General features: G+C 38.5%; 1 protein-coding gene across 1 annotated transcript in view; it reads left to right on the forward strand.

Moving 5' to 3' along the window:
* spg11 (SPG11 vesicle trafficking associated, spatacsin) overlaps positions 1–24,109 on the forward strand; it is a 53,030-nt gene that overhangs the window by 4,867 nt on the left and 24,054 nt on the right. Inside the window, exons 5-17 of the mRNA XM_082160608.1 lie at positions 1,819–1,956; positions 2,348–2,721; positions 8,372–8,517; positions 9,254–9,386; positions 10,397–10,552; positions 11,215–11,393; positions 18,790–18,966; positions 19,514–19,585; positions 19,745–19,872; positions 22,112–22,287; positions 22,795–22,978; positions 23,066–23,275; positions 23,957–24,063. Of these exons, the coding sequence (XP_082016734.1) occupies positions 1,819–1,956; positions 2,348–2,721; positions 8,372–8,517; positions 9,254–9,386; positions 10,397–10,552; positions 11,215–11,393; positions 18,790–18,966; positions 19,514–19,585; positions 19,745–19,872; positions 22,112–22,287; positions 22,795–22,978; positions 23,066–23,275; positions 23,957–24,063 (2,180 nt within the window). The remainder of the gene's footprint in view (positions 1–1,818; positions 1,957–2,347; positions 2,722–8,371; positions 8,518–9,253; positions 9,387–10,396; positions 10,553–11,214; positions 11,394–18,789; positions 18,967–19,513; positions 19,586–19,744; positions 19,873–22,111; positions 22,288–22,794; positions 22,979–23,065; positions 23,276–23,956; positions 24,064–24,109) is intronic.

Consider the following 24,109-nt stretch of genomic DNA (forward strand, 5'->3'; position numbering starts at 1 on the left):
TAAGGACACAGAAGTGGAGACAGGCTGGACCGAATGGGTAAATTGTGTGATCCTGACACTCAGTATGCACTACGCAGAGGTGGACAGTAACAAAGTACATTTACTTGAGTACTGTACTTAAGTACACTTTTTGAGTGTACTTTACTTGAGTATTATTTTCTCTGGAAACTTTTTACTTTAACTTCACTACATCTGAAAGACAAATATCGTATTTTTACTCCACTACATTTGTGTCAAGGAGGAGAAAGTAGTGATGTCAGTCAGGGGTTGCATTTTGTTTGGAAAGGAAAGTCGGGTTGACGTCAGCATCCGACGTTGGATTTTGGTTGGAACGTCTGTCCAACATTGGAGATCAACGTCAGTCTGATATTGGATTCTGACATCAACCTGATTTTCATTTTCAACGTTGAGTTTGGTCTTCTAAATGCGAATTATGTAATTGTTTTGGAGCACACTAGCTTATAGATAACAGTAAGGCTAACATATTCATACTAAAAGCCAAAAAAAACTTTAAATAGGGCACTCTTTGAGGGAACAGCCATTTGGGTGTCCGAAACCATTGTGGACGTTATTGAGTGACTGATTCAATCTCACATTCAATCCCACTACTGGAACTGTGTTCTAGAAATACATGTGATACTGATATGAGGGGAAGGCAGGCATAGATTCAGAGGCTTAAGGTACTGTAAGTATTGCACACAACAATGCAACAATAATAAAAACAATGCATTGACATTTACTTTTGATACTTAAGTACTTTTAAAAATGAGTACTTCTGTATTTTTACTGAAGTAAAAATCGGTCTTTACAACTTTTACTTGTAATGGAGTAATATTTGACCAGTAGTGTCTGTACTTTCACTCAAGTAAGTGTTGGAAACTTAGAATCGAAGACCAGGAGACTTGGTTCTTTCTTCAGCAGGATTCTTTATTGAGAACACGAGCTGTCGTAGCTGCAGTCATCAAGTCTAACTAACGTAACTTTACATGGTATCTTATAGGCATTCAGTGGACAGTCCTTAAAAGTCTTGACCTTACACACTGCCTTAGAGATGACCACTAAATCTAATCATCTAAAGACAATAGAGGCAATTACCCCCAACTGGAGATAATGGTATTCCCCAAATTGTATAAACAACACATGGTCACGAGAGCTAAGACTATGTAAACATTCACACATAGTTCAACTCTCAGTAGGAAGCTAAAAGACTAACAAAAACCCTTCAATGGAAACTATATTGAATCTAATCAGTAAATGGATACCATCATGTTCACCTTGAATGCCCAATACAGTGTAGTTCACCTTAGTTTTTCATGTGATGTTATGTAAGGAAGTAGGATCAGCAGATCTTAAACATATTCTTAAATTTGTAATCCTACATAAGGAAGTTGTCTACTTTGTCCACCTTTACGTGTGGAGTAAATATTGAGTCACTGGTAAGTCAAATATCCAAATGTCAGTTTTATATATTATATTTCTGTAAGTTTCACGCTCCTGTCACTGATAAAGTTCCCCTCAGTGGCGTACGTTAGTTCTCAGAGTAATATGACACGTTGCGCTCTTTCTCAATCGCCTGTATCCACTTTTGTGTCCTTAAACGCTTTATAATCCGTTATTGTTTTTTGTGTGTTTTTCATATATTTGTTTACCTATATAAATACTATATCTATATTATATTAATAAAGTATAATTAAAATTAAGCATCTTGGATATATGTATACATTATATATATATACATTATATAACATTGCGATTAAATAACGTGAAGTAAACGGCAATTTCCAGATCTATTTCCTATTGTTTTTGTGTGTATTTCAGGATGTATCCAGATCACTTGTGTTGTCGCGCCGCCCCTAATCCGCCGTCTCTCGTGCCCAATGAATCATGGGATCAGGACAGCATCGCAAGCTCCGCCCACAACCTGACCATACTGGATAAACCCTTTCAAACAGACAGGTACTATAGTGTGACCCTGGACCACAAAGCCAGTCACAAGGGTCATTTTCTGAAAATTGCCTTTATAGTTGTCCATTTATGTTCGAGATTGTGCAGCATTCACTCACACAAATAAATGTTTTATATATTTACGATAGGAAATGTACAAAATATCTTCATGGAACATGATCTTTGCTTAATATCCTAATGATTTTTGGCATAAAAGAAAAATCGATAATTTTGACCCATATAATGTATTGTTGGCTATTGCCACACATATACCCGTGCGACTCGAGACTGATTTTGTGGTCCAGGGTCACATATAAATCTGACTTCGTTCTATATAATGCATCTCCATAATGCAACACTATCTAACACTTCATTTCCCGGGCCGTTTATTAAATGTGTTCAGGTCGTGGGAGTCGCGTCTGTCGTTGCTGTATAGTCGATGTAAAGGCCCGGTTCGCCCGGGTCGCAGGTTCCCCTGGTTCAGAGACTTCACACACATCGAGTGCCGACGGGCGGCCGCCACTGCCAAACTCTCCCAGTCCTCCGTGAAGCCAGGGGGCGCTCTGACGTGTTTCACCGTGCCGGAGAGAGCCACGCCGACGGGCCTGAACGTGTCAGAGTTCTCCGCGCTGGTTACGTTCGTTTCTCCTGCGAACGCAAACACGGTTCTGGCCTACTGGGATCTGGAGGGTCAAAGCGTCACGTACCAGCGGTCAGACGCTCCTGCCGTACCCGTCCAGAGATCTGACGACGAACACCTGTGTCTGTTACTGAAGGGTGAGACACGTAATCTGTTGATCTGACCTCTGACCTTATGCCACATGTCAAAATATTACCTGTTTCTAATTTAAAGTGCTCCTATTGTGCCATTTTAAAGTTTCCTAATGTTGTTGTGGACTCTCCTACAACAGGTTGACATGCATCAATTATTATTCACAATACACAAACAAATCACATACATATGCACACAAAATCACTAGTACTTGTGCGCATTAAACAAACATGCTAAATGCATTATTCACAAAGACATGAATCACAAACAATTCACACACTTGCATGTACGTGCAATCACAGATACAAGTTCACATTTATGTGCATTATTCACAATGTACACAACTCACATGCATGCAAACAAATTACAACATGTTCGCATAAGTAACTGTATTTTTTAAAGGGCCCCTATTATGCTATTTTAAAGTTTCCTAATGTTGTTGTGGAGTCTCCTACAACAGGTTTACATGCATCAAAGGTAAAAAAAAAACTGTTTAATGTCCTCAGGATATACATTTGCACATCACCACATTTTATAATGATTCTCAAACGACTCGTCAGATGAATCAATCTCTCTAAATCCCTGCTTTCCGCAAGCTACTCTGCTCTAATTGGCCAGACAGCTCAGTCTGTTGTGATTGGTTTACCGTGTACAGCGCGTCGAAAACAAAAACGCTCATTGCCATAACAACGTCAGCTGTTCTGAGGCTTCGGACACTGTAAACTAAACACAGTAATGAACGATGACGTTGATTTGACCATATCAATGCGAGCGCGAGTCCGATGATGAAACATTGGAAGAACTAGTTATTGAACCCGAACCTCCATCAGGACGACTCGAGCAGGACTCAGTGTTTCTCAGTGATACGCTACTCAGTTTGAGGTACATTATATGAGATGTTGCAACTGTAATTCCTCAGCATCAGCATTAACAAGTGCATGTCCATCAACAAACTTTCAACAAAATTTTACTTGCACTAATTTATTTACCGAGTATTTTTGTAATATGTTGCGGTGAACACGTGGGAGCTGTATCAATAACAGTGCATGTATGTAATGTATACATTAGCCGAGCTCTAGCGTGAATGACTGATGTAACATAAACGTTGGTAAAACAAATCTTGCTCCATGCGTAATCTTTCCTCAAAGTAGTGAGAACGACAGACAATCTGCATTAATAGACACAGTTTTAGGTAATCGTGGCCCACAACTGATTAGCAGAAGTATTTCAGTAAGACAGTGATAACGTGAGTTAGCCAGTTAGAAGGAGACCTACACAATGTAAAACTCAAAACTAAGTATTTTGAACACCATCTTTTAAGAGCAAACGGTTTGTGAATCATGCATTGAACTTTTTGAGAAGCAGTCGTCAGTGAAATAAAGGGAACACAGCAAGAGTTTAGGATTATACTGCTGTGATATCATGGTAAAGACGGTAACCACTGATTCTTCACATGCTCGTCCTTGGGCAGTGAAAAAAAAACTGGCTTTACCTTCACATTATATGTTACTCAGAAAACGGGTTATAAGTTTATTTCATTTGAAGTACTTGTACTAAATGTTACGCTCTTAGATGTTAGAAAAACATCCCTATTATCTCTAGCCTTGGCTACCGTATATAGACCGCCAGGGCCTTACGCTGATTTCCTAAAAGAGTTTGCAGATTTTCTCTCAGACCTATTAGTCAATGTCGATAAAGCATTAATTGTTGGAGATTTTAACATACACGTAGATAATCCAAATGATGCGTTAGGAGCTGCGTTTACAGATTTATTAAATTCATTTGGGGTCAAGCAAAACGTCACCGGACCAACTCATCGTCTTAATCATACACTCGATTTAATTATATCACACGGAACCGATCCAACCGATATAGATATCATTCCACAAAGTGATGAAGTCACTGATCACTACATGGTAACTTGCATATTACGTACTGCTGTAATATGTCATGCGGCGTCGCGTTATCAACCAGGCAGAACAATCCTCCCATCCACCATAGATAATTTCTCAAATTGCTTATCTAATCTGTCTCAGCTGCTGCCTGAACCCAAACAAACAGATGAACTAGAAGAACTAACTAGCACTATGAGCACCATTCTCTCTAGAACATTGGATGTGGTTGCACCTATTAAATTAAAAAAGGTCAGAGAGAAAAATAAAGCACCATGGTATAACAATACTACGCATGTTTTAAAGAGAGAAACCCGTATTTTAGAGCGTAAATGGAAACAAACTAATTTAGAGGTCTTTAGAATCGCGTGGAAAGACAGTATGTCACGTTATAAAAAGGCCCTAAAAGCTGCCAGGGCTGAGCACCTCCGCAAACTAATAGAAAACAACCAAAACAATCCAAGGTTTCTATTTAAAGCTGCCGTCGGCAAGTCTGGCAGATTGGGTCGATTAGCCAAAATTTTGAATGTTTACAACTCTCATGCCCCTCCCCACTACCAGCGAGCACCCTCCCATCGAGGTCGTGCTCGTCAGTGCGTCACTGTGCGTGTGTACCTGATTTTCTGTGAACGCGTCCGTCTCTTCAGCATCTATCAACACCATGGACTCGGAGGTAGGCTGCCCTGGCTAATCTATCCATAGATAACCGAGGAATTGGAAGCTTGTTAGTAGATTTTCTCTCCGCCATCACGCTTCATGCAGTCTCCAGGCGAACTTCAGGCGTGGCGTGTGCATGTGATATTAACGTGCGCGAGTGAGGGGGGATCTGTGGCGTGTGCACGACCTGTGATTGACAGTCAGATCTCACACCCCCCTGCGCTGATTGGACCTGATGAAGCGGGAGCGCTGGATTTTTGCAAAACAAATAACACGCTCCAGGTGGAGTTAGAAGCTCGGGTTTTTTTCTAAAACCACCTTATTTATGTTGTTCTGTCGGATTATAGTGTCGATTACACTGAATGTGATCAAAAAAATGTTGCCGACGGCAGCTTTAACACCGTGGCTAGACTAACAAATAAACAGACGTCACCCGAACAAAATATCCCGTTACAGTTCAGTAGTAATGATTTCATGAACTTCTTCACTGAGAAAATAGAAAGCATCAGAACCACAATTATAAACGTTCAATCTTCAATCGCGCCTTACAATTCAGCTTCAATTATCACCCCGAAAGAACAATTACAGTGCTTTACAACTATAGAACAAAAAGAGTTAAATAAACTTATCACTTCATCTAAAACAACAACATGTTTATTAGATCCTATACCAACTAAACTACTGAAAGAAGTGTTATCTGTAGTGGAAGAGCCTCTCCTCAATATTATTAACTCGTCTTTATCTTTAGGTCATGTTCCAAGAACATTTAAACTGGCAGTTATAAAACCTCTCATTAAGAAACCACAATTAGATCATAATAATCTAGCAAATTATAGACCCATTTCAAATCTTCCATTTATGTCTAAAATATTAGAAAAAGTGGTGTCCGCTCAACTGGGCTCTTTCTTGCAACAAAATGATATCTATGAAAAGTTTCAGTCTGGATTCAGACCGCATCATAGCACTGAAACTGCGCTCGTTAAAATCACAAATGATTTACTTTTAGCTTCTGACCAAGGCTGTATCTCAATACTAGTTTTACTTGATCTTAGTGCTGCGTTCGATACTATAGATCACACAATACTCTTAGATCGACTACAAAATTATACTGGTGTTCAAGGACAAGCACTAAGCTGGTTCAAATCATACCTATCTGACCGCTACCATTTTGTCTATTTAAATGGAGAAAAATCGATCATAACTCCAGTAAACTATGGAGTGCCGCAGGGATCTGTATTAGGCCCTCTGTTATTTTCAATATATATGATGCCACTTGGAAATATTATAAGGAAACATGGAATTAGTTTCCATTGTTATGCTGATGACACTCAAATATATATTTCATCACGGCCGGATGAAAACGCTACATTTTCCAAATTGACAGAGTGTGTTAAAGATATAAAAGATTGGATGACGCGTAATTTTCTTTTATTAAATCCAGACAAGACAGAGGTAATACTTATCGGTTCAAAAAACCGCCCACAAAACCTCGCACAATACAACTTTAACATCATAGGAACTCCTGTTACTTTATCCTCTACAGTAAAAGACCTGGGTGTTATACTCGATTGCAACCTGTCTTTTGAAAATCATATTTCTTATGTTACAAAAACAGCCTTTTTCCACCTTAGAAACATTGCTAAGCTACGTAATATGCTATCAGTTTCTGATGCAGAAAAGTTAGTTCATGCATTCATGACCTCGAGACTGGATTACTGTAATGCTTTATTAGCTGGTTGTCCTGCATCCTCAATAAACAAGCTACAGTTAGTCCAAAATGCCGCCGCTAGAGTTCTTACGAGATCAAGAAAATATGATCATATAACACCGATCTTATCATCACTGCATTGGTTACCTATAAAGTTCCGTATTAATTACAAGGTATTGCTACTGACTTATAAAGCCCTAAACGGCTTAGCTCCAGTCTATCTAACGGATCTTCTATCGCCCTATAATCCATCGCGCTCTTTGAGATCACTAAATTCAAGGCTTTTGGTCATACCTAGGATATCCAGAACCACCAAAGGAGGGAGAGCATTTTCACATTTGGCTCCAAAACTCTGGAATAGTCTTCCTGATACTGTTCGTTGCTCAGACTCGCTCTCCCAGTTTAAAACTAGATTAAAGTCGCATCTCTTCAGCCAGGCATTCATATAATCCTACAGTTCAAACTACAATCCGGCCTCTATCCAATGCCAGAGGAGAACTGGCCCCCGACTGAGCCTGGGTTCTCCCAAGGTTTTTTTTCTCCATTAAGGCACCTGATGGAGTTTTAGGACACCATTAGGTCACTTGATGGAGTTTTTCGGTTCCTTGCCACTGTTGCCTTTGGCTTGCTCAGTTGGGGATATTTTGGGGATATTTAATTTAATTTTATCAATCAATAAATTCCTCTTGAAACAAACTTTGTTGTATTATTTTAATTTAATACTGTGAAGCTGCTTTGATGCAATCTGTATTGTGAAAAGCGCTATACAAATAAACTTGACTTGACTTGACTTGACATTATACTTTAGTACAGCACCGTCTTCTCTCCAGTATCACAGGAATCAGCTGCAGTGTTTGAGGTTCAAGTTTTCCCTGGTGTCTGCGCAGTGGGCGGGCAATATGCTAATGTTTCGTCTTGACATCACAACGAAACGGCTTATTACTCAAATATGTATGACGTCTTTTTGTATTGTGATACAAAATAAAATAAAAACCATCTGAGAGTATTCATGGAAATTACTAATGGCTTAATTTTCTTTATGCAAAATATAAATTCTTATTTTTATTTTTTATTTTTTGCTTACGATTAGGTTAATGTCAGCTGGTATATAAATAAGATTTGATTGTGTGCTTACAAAAAATACTGTGATGGTACACTGACTGTATTACCATGTTATATCATGTTATAAGTGTATATCATGTTACTGAATGATGAATGTGTGTGTTTGTGTGTGTTTGTGTGTGTGTGTGTGTGTGTGTGTGTGTGTGTGTGTGTGTGTGTGTGTGTGTGTGTGTGTGTGTGTGTGTGTGTGTGTGTGTGTGTGTGTGTGTGTGTGTGTGTGTGTGTGTGTGTGTGTGTGTGTGTGTGTGTGTGTGTGTGTGTGTGTGTGTTTTTTAGCGTCGGGTCTGTCGGTGGTTCTGTTCTGTGTGACGCAGGAGGAACTGTTGAACCGGCTGATGGTTTTTGGCACCGCTGGTACAGTCGACTCGCTCTGCCATCTGAACGCATGGGGACGCTGTTCAATACCCATACATGCCCTACAGGTACACACACACACACACACACACACACACACACACACACACACACACACACACACACACACACACACACACACACACACACAAACTATGCCATTTCTTCCCAATATTATTCATGAAACTCAGAGAATAATGCGTTTAAGAGGACCTATTCTGCTATCTTTATCTTTCTTTAGTGTGTAATGTTGCTGTTTGAGCATGAAAAAGTTCTTCTCTATATCAGTGTCAGTGTTTCTGAACTCATTGTAGTCTTGAGTTTCTTCCGGGAACGAACACGTCACAATATTCCTCATTATAATAATTCATGCGCAGAATAAAGGGGCGGGGCCTGGTTGAGTTAGTTAGTAGTGTGTTGAAACATTTCCCAAACACACTCGAAGCGCTCGACCAATCACAACACACTGCTCCAGCCGACCAATCAGAGCACAGTGTGCTTTTCAGAAGGAGGGGCTTCATAGAGACAGGAAGTAAACAGCGTTACTGACAGACTGAGAAGAGAGGAGCCGCAACAATGGAGAATATGAGGAGAATAATCAACATTCAAGCAGGAAAACCTGTTCTAGCCTGAAAACAACATCAAGACTGTAAAAGGGGCATAATAGGTCTTTAAGAAACTCAAGGCTGTTTTTACGGTTTAAAGTGCTTAAAACCCTTTAAATCATTGTTCACACAACCTCAAACTTGGCTGCATTGTGTCTGAAATGTCATTAAGTCTATATGAATATGATGTTCATTTCAGGCCGGCCTCAAGAACCATCAGCTGGATACGGTTGACTTCTTTCTGAAGAGTAAGGAGAATATCCTGAGCCCCGCGCCTGGGTTTGTTCTGCCCGATCAAACGCCGGTCGTCTCTACCCAAACGCAGCTAAGGAGTAAGACACCCGCTTTAATGAGATCTTCTGATCCTAACCTCCTTCTCCCCCCGCTGCTCAATTAACCCATCAGAAGAAGTCTCCTCTCAGATCTGCCAGGTTATTGAAGGGCAGGAGAAACGGCATAAATGTTAAACCGGAGAGCGTCTTTTTAGCTCATGACCTCAGTGATTGGATCTCATGAAATATGAAATAGGTCTTATTTCAGTCACAAAAAAGCAAAAGAAAAACATAGAATTTACGACAGATGTATTTAAAATATATCTTAACAGTATTTTCCTTTTTTGAAGTGATTTCAATCATATTTCAAGCAATTCAAAATGTTGAACAGTGCACATCTGAAGTGTCTCAGCTGAAGGAAATAATCCATTATTTATCAGCTTTAATATATCGGCCAAATGTTCTTATTGGACCGATAACGATAACATTAAAAATGAACATATATCGGCCGATACCGATATGGTGGCCGATATATTGAGGATTTCTAACTATATAATATTATTTTTATATATTAGTGCAGCGCAAGTGGATTTTAATGGTGAGACTTTTAATTTTGTAATCAGGCTCTTAAAAATTATTTTAAAGAATTTTTGCCAAAATGTTCATATCGGTGCATCTCTAATTATACTAAATAATATTAGAATGATTTCTGAAGGATCATGTGACACTGAAGAATAATGTAATGATGCTGAAAGCTTTGATCACAAAAATAAATTATATTCTAAAATATATTCACATAGAAAAAAAGTTATTTTTAAATTGTAATAATATTTCACTGTTTTTACTGTATTTTTTATCAAATGAATGCATCCTTGGTGAGCAGAAGAGACTCTTTCACACACATTAAACAGTCGTAATTATTCCGCACTTCTGACCGTGTGTGTGTGTGTGTGTGATGGGCAGGTTTAGCGGTCAGGTTAGTGTAAGGGAATAGAATATACAGTTTGTACAGTATAAAAACCATTATGTCCCCGTTTAGATAGCGAAGTAAATGTGTGTGTGTGTTTCAGATATTCAGGCTCTGTGTCCGGCGCTGGATCTGCTGCGTTCTGCCATACGGGACACACACACAGAAGCCCAGAGTCATCAGTTCTGTGAACAACTGCTGAGCATCACGCTGACCTTCCTCAACACACAAACCAAAGTCCTCCTCACCAGCGCACACGGTAAAACACACACGCCATCTCAGAGAAGTGAGCGCTTATTCTGAGACGTGAAACTGACATGTGTGTTCAGGGTTCGTACAAAGTGCTTAAAGTGCTTCAATTATATATATTTTTTTAATTTAAAACCCTTGAAAACAGCCATTTTTATGAATAATTACTTGAAAAGTGCTTGAATTATTGAAAGACCATGTATACATGTACATATATAATTTGTGTTTAATTTTTTCAACAAAAAACACATACATTCTTTTCACGCGAAATGAATGCTGCCGCTCGTCTGATATAGATTTTGAGCCATTTCACATGGCTATTAGCGTGATGTTGCTCATTTATTCCCAAGTATATGATAAAACTTTCATTCTTCAGGTCAATCACATATTCATTGGGGGAAAAATCTGTTTGAATGAGGAAATCATTCAATCATTCATATCCTTATTATGGTTAGGGGATTTCATATGACGGGCTTGAATAGGATTTTGAAATCCTATTAAAATTGCATTTCTGGAATACATTTTTTTTAGAATATGAAAGATAATGAAGATATTGTTTGATAAATGATGAGATTTCTGATTGTATTCCTTGAAAACCAAGAACAGTAGTGCTTGAAAAGTCCTGGAGTTTGATATGACAGTATCTGTACGAACACTGTGTGTTGTGTGTAGAGCTGGACGTGAACCGGCAGGAGTGTGTGCAGATTTTATACGGCTACATCTCTGATCTGCGCGGGTTCATGAAGAAGTTCCCCTGGGCAGATGGAGGTGAAACACCGGTGTGTGTGAGTCCTCGAGCTCCAGCGTCCAGCGCCGGCGCCGACCCGGAGTGGCAGTCGCTCTCTGATGAGGTCAGTCAACGAAACCTCGAGACACGAGCCATGCCTAAAGAAAGAGTCGAAAGCTCCTGCATCCTTTTCCATGTAACATGACATCAGGCCTGATATATATGTGTGTGTGTGTGTGTGTGTGTGTGTGTGTGTGTGTGTGTGTGTGTGTGTGTGTGTGTGTGTGTATGTGTGAGAGAGTGTGTGAGCGTGTGTGAGCGTGTGTGTGAGAGTGCGTTAGTGCGAGTGTCTGTTTGTCTGAGAGTGTGTGAGAGTGTCTGTGAGTGAGTTTGTGTGTGTGTGTGTGTGTGTGTGGGAGTGAGTGGGTGTGTATAAACAAATGCACACACACATTGTAGTTTTATTCTTTGTGTGCATTTCAGGAAGCGCTGTATTGATATACAGATATAGATCTGACAGTCTTTGCCGCCATCTATTGGTGTAACAATGTAACTTTCACTGAAGTCAGAATCACAATCACTAACAGACCTGTTCTCAATACCAAATACAGCATATTAATTATATAAAATAAAATATAATTTACTTAACTATAATATTTAAAGTCCCCCTGTGATGAAAATCCAGTTTTTAATGTTGTTTATATGTCTATGTGGTGTTTTTAATATGCTTTAAGACAAACCATGTGTAAATTCATAAGTCGACAGTAGGGCTGGGCATCGTTCAGAATTTTTCGATCCGGTGCCAATTTCGATACCTCAGTTTCGATACCGATTCCTAACGATACTTTTTTCGATACCATATGTTTTAAAATTAATTTCAACATCAACAAAAATACATTAAACACAAAGCTTTTATTTTCCACCTTAATTGTGAATCAAAACAGTTATCAAAATAAAATAAAAAATCTGGTAAAACTACTCACTTAGCATGTCCACAAAACGTATATTTTTCTCTCCGTTTTGGCCTTCCGTCCACACGGAGACGGCGTTTTTATTAATGAAAATGAAGCTTTTTTGAAAACGCACTCCATAGTGGATACATTTGAAAACGCGGCAATACATGAGAGCAGTTGCGTTTTAGACCAAACATACGGTGACTGCGTGCGACCTGGACCGCATCAGTGAATGGTGAGATATTTTACTAAATAAAATTATCCTGTCAGACGAATTGCGCGATAACTTCATTATTTATTTTTCCATCTGAATCATATCAGTGATCTTTCGTGGGGATTAACACATGCGCAGTAAGGTGAATTAAGCGTTTTCAGGCGTTTCTCAAAAGTTTCTCATCCACACTGAAACGTCCGAAAACGCCTGAAAACGCTAGTGTGGACGGAGAGCGTTTATAAACGAAAACGCCGTTTTCAAATGTATCCGGATTAATGTAGACATAGCCTAACATTAATAAAATGACTGCCTGTCAGTCAGTCATCAGGGGAGAGAAAACACCATTGTGGCTGCTTGTTTAGTAAGAGGAAGTGTAACGTCAACAGCACCGCGACCGCTTTCTGCTCGCCATTAAATTAATATCATATCGCAGCAAACGCTGTCTGCGTGAAGTTTTAAAAAACTGTTACCACACTTGAGACCAACCGTGACTCTCTGTGACTTCAGCAAAACTGCAAACAGTTTAATCCGTCCGCACCTCTCCGTGTGTGTGTGGGTCGGAGCTCCGCTCTTTGTCAATATGCAGAGAGGACAGATAAGCTTGCGCTTACGCGCTCAGATGGAACCGAAATTTGGCACCGAAAGATAAAGAATTTTTCGATACTCATAGAATTGGAGTATTTTTTTCGATACCATAAAAGTATCGAAGTTCGGTACCCAGCCCTAGTCGACAGCATTGCTGAGTATTTCCTCCTTAAAACTGCAGTGAACCAAAGACAGTCTCAAACACACGCTTTGAAATCGCTGGTGTTTCTGACGTCACAAACTACCTTGTAACCAATCAGATCAACGCGTGATCGTCAACCAGTGGATCTCTGAGCTGAGTGAGTGGAGGCGGGGCTCATTTGCATATTCATAGAACCGCGTATACTAAATGAGGCAAGGGTGTCGAGTTACATTCAAGCTGTTTAAGGCATGAAGAATTTTTTCAAGGAAAAAACATTTAAATATGTAATATTGGTGATTAAAGAAGAGTTTTAAGGGATACAATTATTAACTACAGGGGGACTTTAAATTAACAATAATAGCCCATTATAAAACTATAAGAAGTTTGTATAATATTAAATACACAAGCAAACAATTTTAATCAAAAGTACAAAAGCAGCATTGTAGATGGTACAGGATTTCAGTTCATTTAAAATATAAAGTTAAACTTTGTCCTTAGCCATATCGATTTGCTCTGGAACAAGCAATAGATTAATAAGGCCAAAGATCGCCCGTTTAACCACGATCTACGTACACAATTTATGTACACGATCTACGTACACGATCTACGTACACAATTTATGTACACGATCTACGATCTACGTACACTATCTTCGTACATGATCTACGTACACTATCTGCGTACACGATCTACGTACACGATCTACGTACACTATCAATGTACTCTACCTACGTACATCTACGTACACTATCTACGTACACTATTTACGTACACAATCTACGTACACGATCTACGTACACTATTAATGTACTCTACCTACGTACATCTACGTACACTATTTACGTACACTATTTACGTACACGATCTACGTACACGATCTACGTACACTACCTACTTACACGACCTACGTACACGGCCTACGTACACTATTTACGTACACGATCTACGTACACGATCTACGTACACTATCTGCGTACACGATCTATGTACACTATCTGCGTACACGATCTATGTACACTATCTACGTACACGATCTACGTACACTATCAATGTACTCTACCTACGTACACTATCTACGTACACTATCTACGTACATGATCTACGTACACTATCAATGTACTCTACCTACGTACACTATCTACGTACACTATTTACGTACACGATCTACGTACACGATCTACGTACACAGTGCCGGCCCGAGCCTTTTGGGGGCCCTAAGCAGAATTTGATTTGGGGGCCCCCTACCACCACGCAGAGTCACCTGTGCTTGATGATTATTGACACAATGTCACGCTATAATGTTACATTATAAATTTAATACAATGAGGTTATGTATTAATAAAAAATAAATACTTAATAAAAAATAGATACTTAAAAAAGTTTTAACTTTTTCTTTACTCTTTTGCTAACTCTTGGAAACTTCTGAAAACAAACTGTCACAAAACATATTAAAAAAATTATTTGCAAAATATCCTCCAACGTTTTGCAACACTTTGCAGTTTGAATGATGTCTTGTATGAACATGACGGAGTATGTTTTTATGTTTCCACTGTCCGATCGCGCCCGCGCCTCTCACACACACACACACACACACACACACACACACAACATATTCTAGCTTTGTAATCTTCCACTGTGATGTTTCCAAGCACATTTTTGCGCGTGTGAAGAGGATGATTTTTTCCGTCGATATTGGAACGTGAGTGAAGTACAAAGCCTATGATAAAGAATAGTTTACCATCCAAATCCATCGCGAATGTTGAAACATTTTGATTCTAATGAGAGAGATAGGCTACGTGAGCCCAACGCCGCTTACTTTCACTTTCGCTTTAAATTATTTCGTTTTGGCTTGTTTATAGTTATTTTTTTATTCTTGTTCTGTTCTGAATATCATTACATTTAAAGGATAAATCATTGATCAAATCAAATTTTTGTGACATGGCTTAACATTACCGTGACTTTGCGCACAAATTGTCTATGCACGCGAGGTTATGCGCATGACTCAAACACGGGCAGACACAGCAGCAGTTGTAGGCAGGTATATTGATCATGAAATATATTGAGTATATTGATCATTTTCTTGTCTTGAATTATTAATCCTTTCATTCATTTATGTCACTTGTTTAAGTAATTTGATTACTTGTTTAACCCTCTGGGGACCAAGCTGTTTTTGGGGCCCTTGAGATGTTCTGACATGCTCTGACATTTGTGCTTTTTTCAGTTATTTATAAACATGTTAATGGCAAAGGTGTAAATTCACTCTATATAGCACAAACAGGCCTACCATAATATGCGAGCAACATGTATGTAGATGTTTGTATTTTTAAGAGAATAATGTTTATGCGTGGTTATTTAAAAAAATAAAAATGAAAGTTGCTGAAATAAGACCACAAAACTCATACAAAATATGTGCCCACAAGACTTTTGACTAATGGATGTTGTCCCTTTCAGTTCTAGCTTCAAAATTATGTGAAAATAGTCTTGCTTTATCGTTCACAAAAAAAAAATACATTGATTTAAATGGTGTAAAACAGGTTTTGCTTGGAAAGCCAATATGCGAGGGGGAGGAGTAGTTTACACCTTAGTCCCACCCACTCTGCATAATGACTCTGCATAATTAGCCATTCATTCAGGTGTGACACTGACTGAGCCACAATGCAAAGACAAAATATATATTTTGAAGAAGACTTATATTGACCATTTAAGATTTTGCTTACATCTATCTTGTAAATATGTTTTGCTATTTTATTAAAAAGGTTACAATTACAACAATAATTACAATTTCAGCAATATTTCTGCAAAAAAGTACTCTTTCTTTGTAAAAAAAAAAAAAAAAAGATTATAGGCCTACATTTTATCATATGTAGGCCTATTCATTAGTTTGAATATAGCCAACATTGGAACATCTTAGTCTATGACTTTATTTTTGACAAAATAGTATTTTATATATATTCAGAAAAGCTTATTTGATGTGACAGTATATTCTACAGTAAAAACTGTACCCAAATCTAGTCAACAAAATGTTGTCTTTCATACTTCGCCTGACTGTAACGCAGTAACTGTAACTGTAAAAGCAGTTTATTCTTTCACACACAGACGCGCGATTCATATTTAGGCTAAACACTCTTTACAAATAGACGCGCGATTCATATTATAGAAACGCGATTCATCTTTTTGTTTACATAAGCCTACAACGTTATTCCATAACGTTATTCCACATTAACACTTGAGAAAGGATAACTTAGCCTACCTCACTCCTCAGCGGGATCTGCTCCTCATATCAGCACGGAAAATTTTCTCCATAAGGTAGGCTATATTATGCCTCTTTGTTTACAGCTGATGTGGGGGCGTTTCACAGACTGAAATGGTTCTCAGAATTTGCGTTTGAATAGCACGCGCTCTCCGGGGCGTGGTCAAATTACTTTTGAATGGCTCCTAATGAGCTCGACTGGAGTCGCTCTCTTTTTATACAGATTACAGAAGCTGATAATATTTGTTTTTTATATAAATTACTTCATTTAAAAGCTGCGATCTCAAGCTTTATGCCCGTGGGTCTGTTTGCCTGTTTGACTGAATTTTCGCGGAGTTATAGATAATTTTCGAACGCGTTTCAAATGGGAGTTTACTGACAGAGAGAAGGCAGAAATAGCATCATGTTAGTTTTTCTTTATTTGTCAAAAAGCAAAACACTTTATTTGTATTGTGAGTATACAGAAAAAAAATAGAAACTGAACAGGATCGATTGATGTATTACACGAAAATGAAAGATCAAAATTAACAGAGCATTTTGTGTTTATTTTTCATTGCTAAAAAAAAAAACGAGCAAAACGCGTGGGCGCGTTTTTGGTCCCCAGAGGGTTAATATGTAAAAAAAAAAAAAATAATACAAAAAAAACTCGATTGGGGGCCCCCTGGTGGCGAGGGGGCCCCAAGCAGCCGCTTAGTTCGCTTATGCCTCGGGCCGGCCCTGTACGTACACTACCTACGTACACGACCTATGTACACGATCTACGTACACGATCTACGTACACGATCTACGTACACGATCTACGTGCACGATCTACGTACACGATCTATGTACACGATCTACGTACACGATCTACGTACACGATCTATGTACACGATCTACGTACACTATTTATATACACTATCTACGTACGCTATCTTCGTACATCTACGTACACTATCTACGTACACAATCTACGTACACTACCTACGTACACTATTTACGTACATGATCTACGTACATGACCTACGTACACTACCTACGTACACGACCTACGTACACGACCTACGTACACGACCTACGTACACTATTTACGTACACGATCTACGTACATGATCTACGTACACGACCTACGTACACTATTTACGTACACAATCTACGTACACTACATACGTACACTACATACGTACACTATTTACGTACACGATCTACGTACACTACCTACGTACACTACCTACGTACACTACCTACGTACACTACCTACGTACACTACCTACGTACACTATTTGCGTACACGATCTACGTACACGATCTTCGTACACGATCTACGTACACGATCTACGTACACTATTTATATACACTATCTACGTACGCTATCTTCGTACACGATCTACGTACATCTACGTACACTATCTACGTACGCAATCTACATACACTATTTACGTACACGATCTACGTACATGACCTACGCACACTACCTACGCACACTACCTACGTACACGACCTACGTACACGACCTACGTACACTATTTACGTACACGACCTACGTACACGACCTACGTACACGACCTACGTACACGACCTACGTACACGATCTATGTACACTATCTTCGTACACGATCTACGTACTTTTTTGTTCATACGCGATCTACGTACACTATCAACGTACACTACCTACGTACACTATTTAAGTACACTATTTACGTACACGACCTACGTACACTACCTACGTACACTATTTACGTACACTATTTACATACACGATCTACGTACACGGTCTACGTACACTATCTACGTACACTACCTACGTACACTACTTAAGTAGTGAACAGATCTCTGAAAACGTCTAAAAATTGTTAAATAGACGCTATTTTTTTAATCGCACATTTGAGGTCTAAACAACTACATTCTCACCTAAAAAACTCTTAAAACTACATTCCGTGACTCAATAACAGTAGTTTTTGTTAAATTCTAGTAGGTTTGCTCCTCCACCATCGACGCTTTCTGTGAGAAATCCTGCCAGTTTAGATGCGGCAGAAACAAGCCGAGTGATACAAATTGTGAAACGGTTTCCGTGTGATATCAGAATATTGCATGGCTGGAAAAGGCTCTCAGCCAATCAGATTTGAGAACCAGGGCCCAGTCGCATAAACATAGCCATTATGTTAACACTGTGTCTTAAGAACTTGTACGAACAGCTAGCAGTTAGCTAGGGGTAATCAGTCTTACTTTTCGGTATCAAATTACACCAATCTACGTTTTTATGTAACTCACTTGAAAAAGATATAACAGTCTTAAAAGAAAAAAATTGATGACTAACTTGTAAGACTCATCTTTTATGCAGTTGTTTATGCATAGTTTATGCAACCGTGTGTGTGTGTGTGACTGTGTGTGTTTCAGGGTGTTGTGCAGCGCGCTATATTAAGCAGAAGGATCCCACAAGCGCAGGCTTTTCTACGCAGACGTGGCTCTGTTGAATGCAGTTTGGAGGACATCAGGAAGACAGGATTGAGACACACCTTTACCTGTCTCACTCACAGAGACCTTGAGCAGGCTAAAACACTGCTGACTAACATGGTACACACACACACACACACACACACACACACACGATCAAACAAACAGCTGAAATACTGGACACTGCTGTTCAAAAGTTTGGGGTCGGGAAAGACTGTTTAATGTTTCTGAAAGAGTGTCTTCTGCTCAACAAGACTGGATTTATTTGATTAAAAATACAGTAAAATTTGTGAAATATTATTAAATTTTAAAATAACTGTTTTCTATGTGATTATATAGTAAAGTGTAATTTATTCCTGTGATCAAAGCTGAATTTTCAGCATCATTACTCCAGTCTTCAGTGTCACATGATCCTCCAGAAATCACTCTAATATGATGATTTGCTGATCAAGAAACATTTCTGATTATTATCAATGTTAAAAACAGTTTCGTATTTATGTGGAGACACATTTTATTTGTCAGGATTCTTTGATTCACTTTTGATCAAATTAATGCGCCCTTGCTAAATAAAAGTATTGATTTCTTTAAAATGATATACATCTTACTGACCCCCAGACTTTGATTTTACAGTGTAATATAACGCAGGACTGACTGTCTGTGTTTTTAGGGCTTTAATGTGAAGGAGCAGCTTCACAGCATCTGTGTTTTCACTGCCGATCGGGATCTAAGGGCCTTCATGGTGAGAAGAAACAATAATATGGGCAATCTAATCCTCAAAATAAAACTTTTTAACAGTTCAATCACTGGATTCTTTTTTTTTTTTTTTGTCAGTGTAATTTTAGTGATTATTTTTTGCTGTTTTAGTGATTTATTATTGTTTTTGTGCTGTGGTTCCCAGGTTGAGGAGCTGCAGAAGCAGAATTACCTCTCGCATGAAGAGTTTGAGCAGGTGGAGTTCATTCAGACGATCGAGAGCTTGTGTTCGACTCCTGCGACGAGACGCTCCAGCCGTCTGGACAGCAGCAGGCGAGTATTTCTCTCTCATCTGCTTTTTCACGTGTGATTTCTAGCATATTTGACACTTTTATTGAGACAATAACACAGGAAATGATGTGGGCAGTACAGACTTGAGCTCAATGTGAGCAGCATTTCCAAAGCGTGGCATGTGTTGACATGAATTAGATGACTTTATGCTAGCAAATTAAGCAGTTTTTTAGGACCATTCACTTTTTCATGACAATTTACGCCCCAAATTCTCCTCGTCTGTCTATATTTTGTTTAAATGTTTATTTAAAAAAATTGTATTGAACATATATAACAGCAAATACACACAGTTACAACGCAAAACAGAATTAAACAACAATAATAGAATTATAAACAGTAGACAAAAAGCTAGTAAAATAAACAGACAGAAAAAAACAATGAACCAGGTGTAACATATATAATTTAAAAACAATTCAATTCAAGAGAGAAATGCCTTGAGGTCCTTTTTTGTTTGTTTTTTCATTATAAAAAAGCATAAATATTATACTTTGTGCACAACGTAGTGGACTTTAAAGCTTTGACATTTTTGGATGAAGAGATGGTACCCAAATAACATTTCAGGTCTTTGCATTTTTGTTTAAATGTTCTGCATTTAAAATCTGAAGCGCTGACATCATCATATTGCATACTGGATTGCGATTGGTCGTTTTTCATGTGTTCATTTGCAAACTCAATAGTGGTTTGTTTATCTTTCCTACATCTATTTAACCCTCAGTTGCTTATTTTTAACACTGTAAAAAGAAAAAGTGAGAAAGAATTAGAGAATACAATTTAAAAGGCAAGTCGAAATTAAGGCGAGACACTACAGGTGAATAGGGTAAAATTTTAAAATAATAGATATCACCATGAAACTTCCTCAGTTGATTACTTGCACAAGTATATAAAAAAAAATTATTACAAGTTTTTTAAATTTCTATGTTTAATTATGCAAATTAATCATTATCTCATTAAATATGCGCGATTTTGCATATATTTTCGGTAGATAGATCTGAACATATGATAAAGCCAGGAGCAAAATTCTTTTTTCATTTTAACACACAAGATGAAAAAAAAAATCAGAGGGATTTCAGAATATATGCTTTCATTACCTTGGAAATCAGAATATTCTGTCCATAGCCTTTAAAAAATCGATTTTCGCCATATTTTTCTGATTAAAATGTCACATAAATCAGGCCAGGAATGATTTATTAACAAATCCCTCTAAATGAGATTTCGTCATTAGCTTTAAATCCCCCTTTGGACATTCACGATTGGTTACTGATAGAAAGGAAGTGCCCATATTTGGGTTACATAGCGTTGTGCAGGAGACTCTAAGCTTTACAACGATACCGGTCATGACAGAGCTCGGCGAGTCGCGTTGGAATGCTGACTTCTTGGTAAATTCGGGAGAAACTCACTGCCGCAAGTAAACAAAATGTAATAAAATAAACATCTTAATGTATATTTTCAATGTTTTCTTTACAGCAGCTTGAAAGAACACATATTGAAGGAGTAAACTAGCCCAAAATCTCAAAACTGACCACTGCATGAAAAATCGATGTTTTTGCCTGCCGTGTCTCGCCTTAATTCCCAACAAACATAAAGACTTGATTTAGGTAATTAATTTGTCAAGCATTTATTCACAAGCCAGTCCAAAAACATGTCCAGGTCATATTTCACCTCAATAAATTACATTTTGCATATAGCAAATTAAGCTTTTTTTTAACTGTTAAAGGTGCAGTGTGTAATTATTAGCGGCATCTAGTGGTGAGGTTGTGAACTGCACCCAACAGAAGGTGGCCGACAGGAAGTGATGTCGTCGTCTGAGGCAGCAGAGAGTAGCCAGTTAAACAATGAGGTTTCTTCACAAAGATAAATTAAGAAATTATAAAACGATGTTATTGCAAATATTATTTTCACTTGTTCATCATTGTGTCAGTGTTTTATTCGCTGACTTTAGCTATAGCTTCTTTGCACGAAGAACAACATAGTGACGAAACGCGTTTGTGCATTCAGGGCCACCGTAGAAACATGTGGATGTAAGCGGACCCACGGTGTGTGTAGAGAGAAATGCCTCATTCTAAGCTAATAAAAACATAACGGTTCATTATGTAAGGTCTTTATACACCACTGAAAACATAGTTATGTATATGATATTGCATTTCTGTCGACAGATCCTCCTCAATATTACACAGTGCACCTTTAAGGCTAAAAGTGAGAGTTGTATGGTTCTTCTGTGCAGGGTTCTGCAGATGACCCGGTCCGATCCCGACAGCAGAAGAGTTCTGGAGGAGATCCTGCAGGAACCAGAGGCGTCGTCTTCCGGGTCTGTACTGGATCCCGTGCGTCTGGACTGGGTCAGATACTGGGACAGAGACGCTCAGAACGCCATCCTTCTGTCCCGACTGCAGCCGTCCAGTGAGTTCAACACGGCTGAACGCTTTTAGAATCATTACGCAGTTAAAATAAAATATTACATTCTTAGTAGAGATGCACTGATGTAGCAGAAAAATTTAAATTTTAATACATTTAAAACCATCGGCTATAGCATGAAAAAGGCCCGATTTAACAAACCATTGCGAGATTATATAAAAATTTTGATTTAGATTTATCGGCCATTATATCGGTTATCGGCTTTCAAATATAAAGAATTATCGGTTATCGTATCGGCGAAAGTTTTCATATCGGTGCATCCCTAAATTTTAAATGGATCCAATACATTTTTAATAGAAATTAATAATAATTTAAAATTTAATAATTTAAAACATGATCAAGACATTAATCTATTTTTAGTGTTATATAAGGGTGCAAGTGACAAATATCAGTATTGAAATCAACCAATAGTTGTTTGTTCAAATCAGTATCGGCATCGGTATTTCTTATATGATGCTTTAAGTTGAAGATATGCTTGTTTTGTTGTTGCAGCTCAGGGTTCGTGGGATGCCGCTGTTTTGTGGTCGTATCTCACCTCTCTGCACGATTCTGTGCGAGTCTCTTCATGGGTCTGCGGTTCTGCTGGAGAAAGGCCAGCGCTCACACCGAACGTCATCAACAGCAGCAGCCGGTGTGGGGAACACCTGCGACACCGAGTCCTGGACCTGCTCGCCCGGTCAGAGCCGCTCACGGGAACACGTTCACCGCAAACAGAAACAAATACACCTAAAGACCTAAAGTTGACCTTGCTGTGTGTGTTCAGACAGGGGCTGTTCGTGCAGTCGGAGATGGAGGACTTTGAGCAGTTGCTGTGGCGACTGGGTCAAGCTGGAGGAGTGATGCATCATGGGAACGACCCTCCCGTCCCACAGTTCCAGGTGTCACAGGGTCAGGAGTTTCACCAGCGCTTCGTCCTTCACTGCCTGGAGAACAGCCTTCAGTACCTGCTCTACTGCTACCTGGAGCACTACAGGTGAGGCACGGGACTGCACGATCATGCAGCGGAAGCAGAAAATGAAATTTATGTTTACATTACTAGAAGAAGCAACTTTTTAGAAAACACAGAAGTCGTTTTTTTAAGTGTGTGTGTGTGTGAGTGCGTGCTTTTGTGTGTGTGTTTGTAACATTTATAATGTTACAAAATATTCTATTTTAAATAAATGCTGTTCTTTTGAACTTCCTATTCATCAAAGAATTTAGAAAAAAAAATTACACAACTGTTTTCAACATTGATAATAATCATAAATGTTTCTTGATCATCATATTAGAGTGATTTGTGAAAGATCATGTGACACTGAAGACTGGAGTAATGATGCTGAACATTCAGCTTTGATCACAGGAATAAATTACACTTTAAAATATATTAAAACAGAAAACAGTCATTTTAAATTGTCATAATATTTCACAATATTACTGTTCTTTTTTTATTGTTTTTTATCAAATAAATGCAGCCTTGGTGAGCAGAAGAGACTTCTTTTAAAAACATAAAAAATCTTACTGACCCCAAACTTTTGAATGGTAGTGTATATAATGAATTAAATTATATATAATATATTTTTTTATGAATTGCGTCTGAGATGTTTATCTGAGATGTTTTTTAGTAGAAGTCATCTGATTGTGCATGCATTTTTCTCTCTTTCTCTCTGTCTTTCAGCTTAACTCCTGAGAATTGCCCGGTTCTGACCGACAGGAACCTGTTTGAGAGTTTCCCCTGGTTTGAGATGATGCTGAAACTCCAGAAAATTACCAGAGACCTTAAAGGTGCGAGTGTTTTCATTCGACGTGTACCAATAGTTTTCTAGTCTGC

Source organism: Leuciscus leuciscus (assembly GCF_965113295.1).
Source record: "Leuciscus leuciscus genome assembly, chromosome: 25".
Classification (NCBI taxonomy): Eukaryota; Metazoa; Chordata; class Actinopteri; order Cypriniformes; family Leuciscidae; genus Leuciscus; species Leuciscus leuciscus.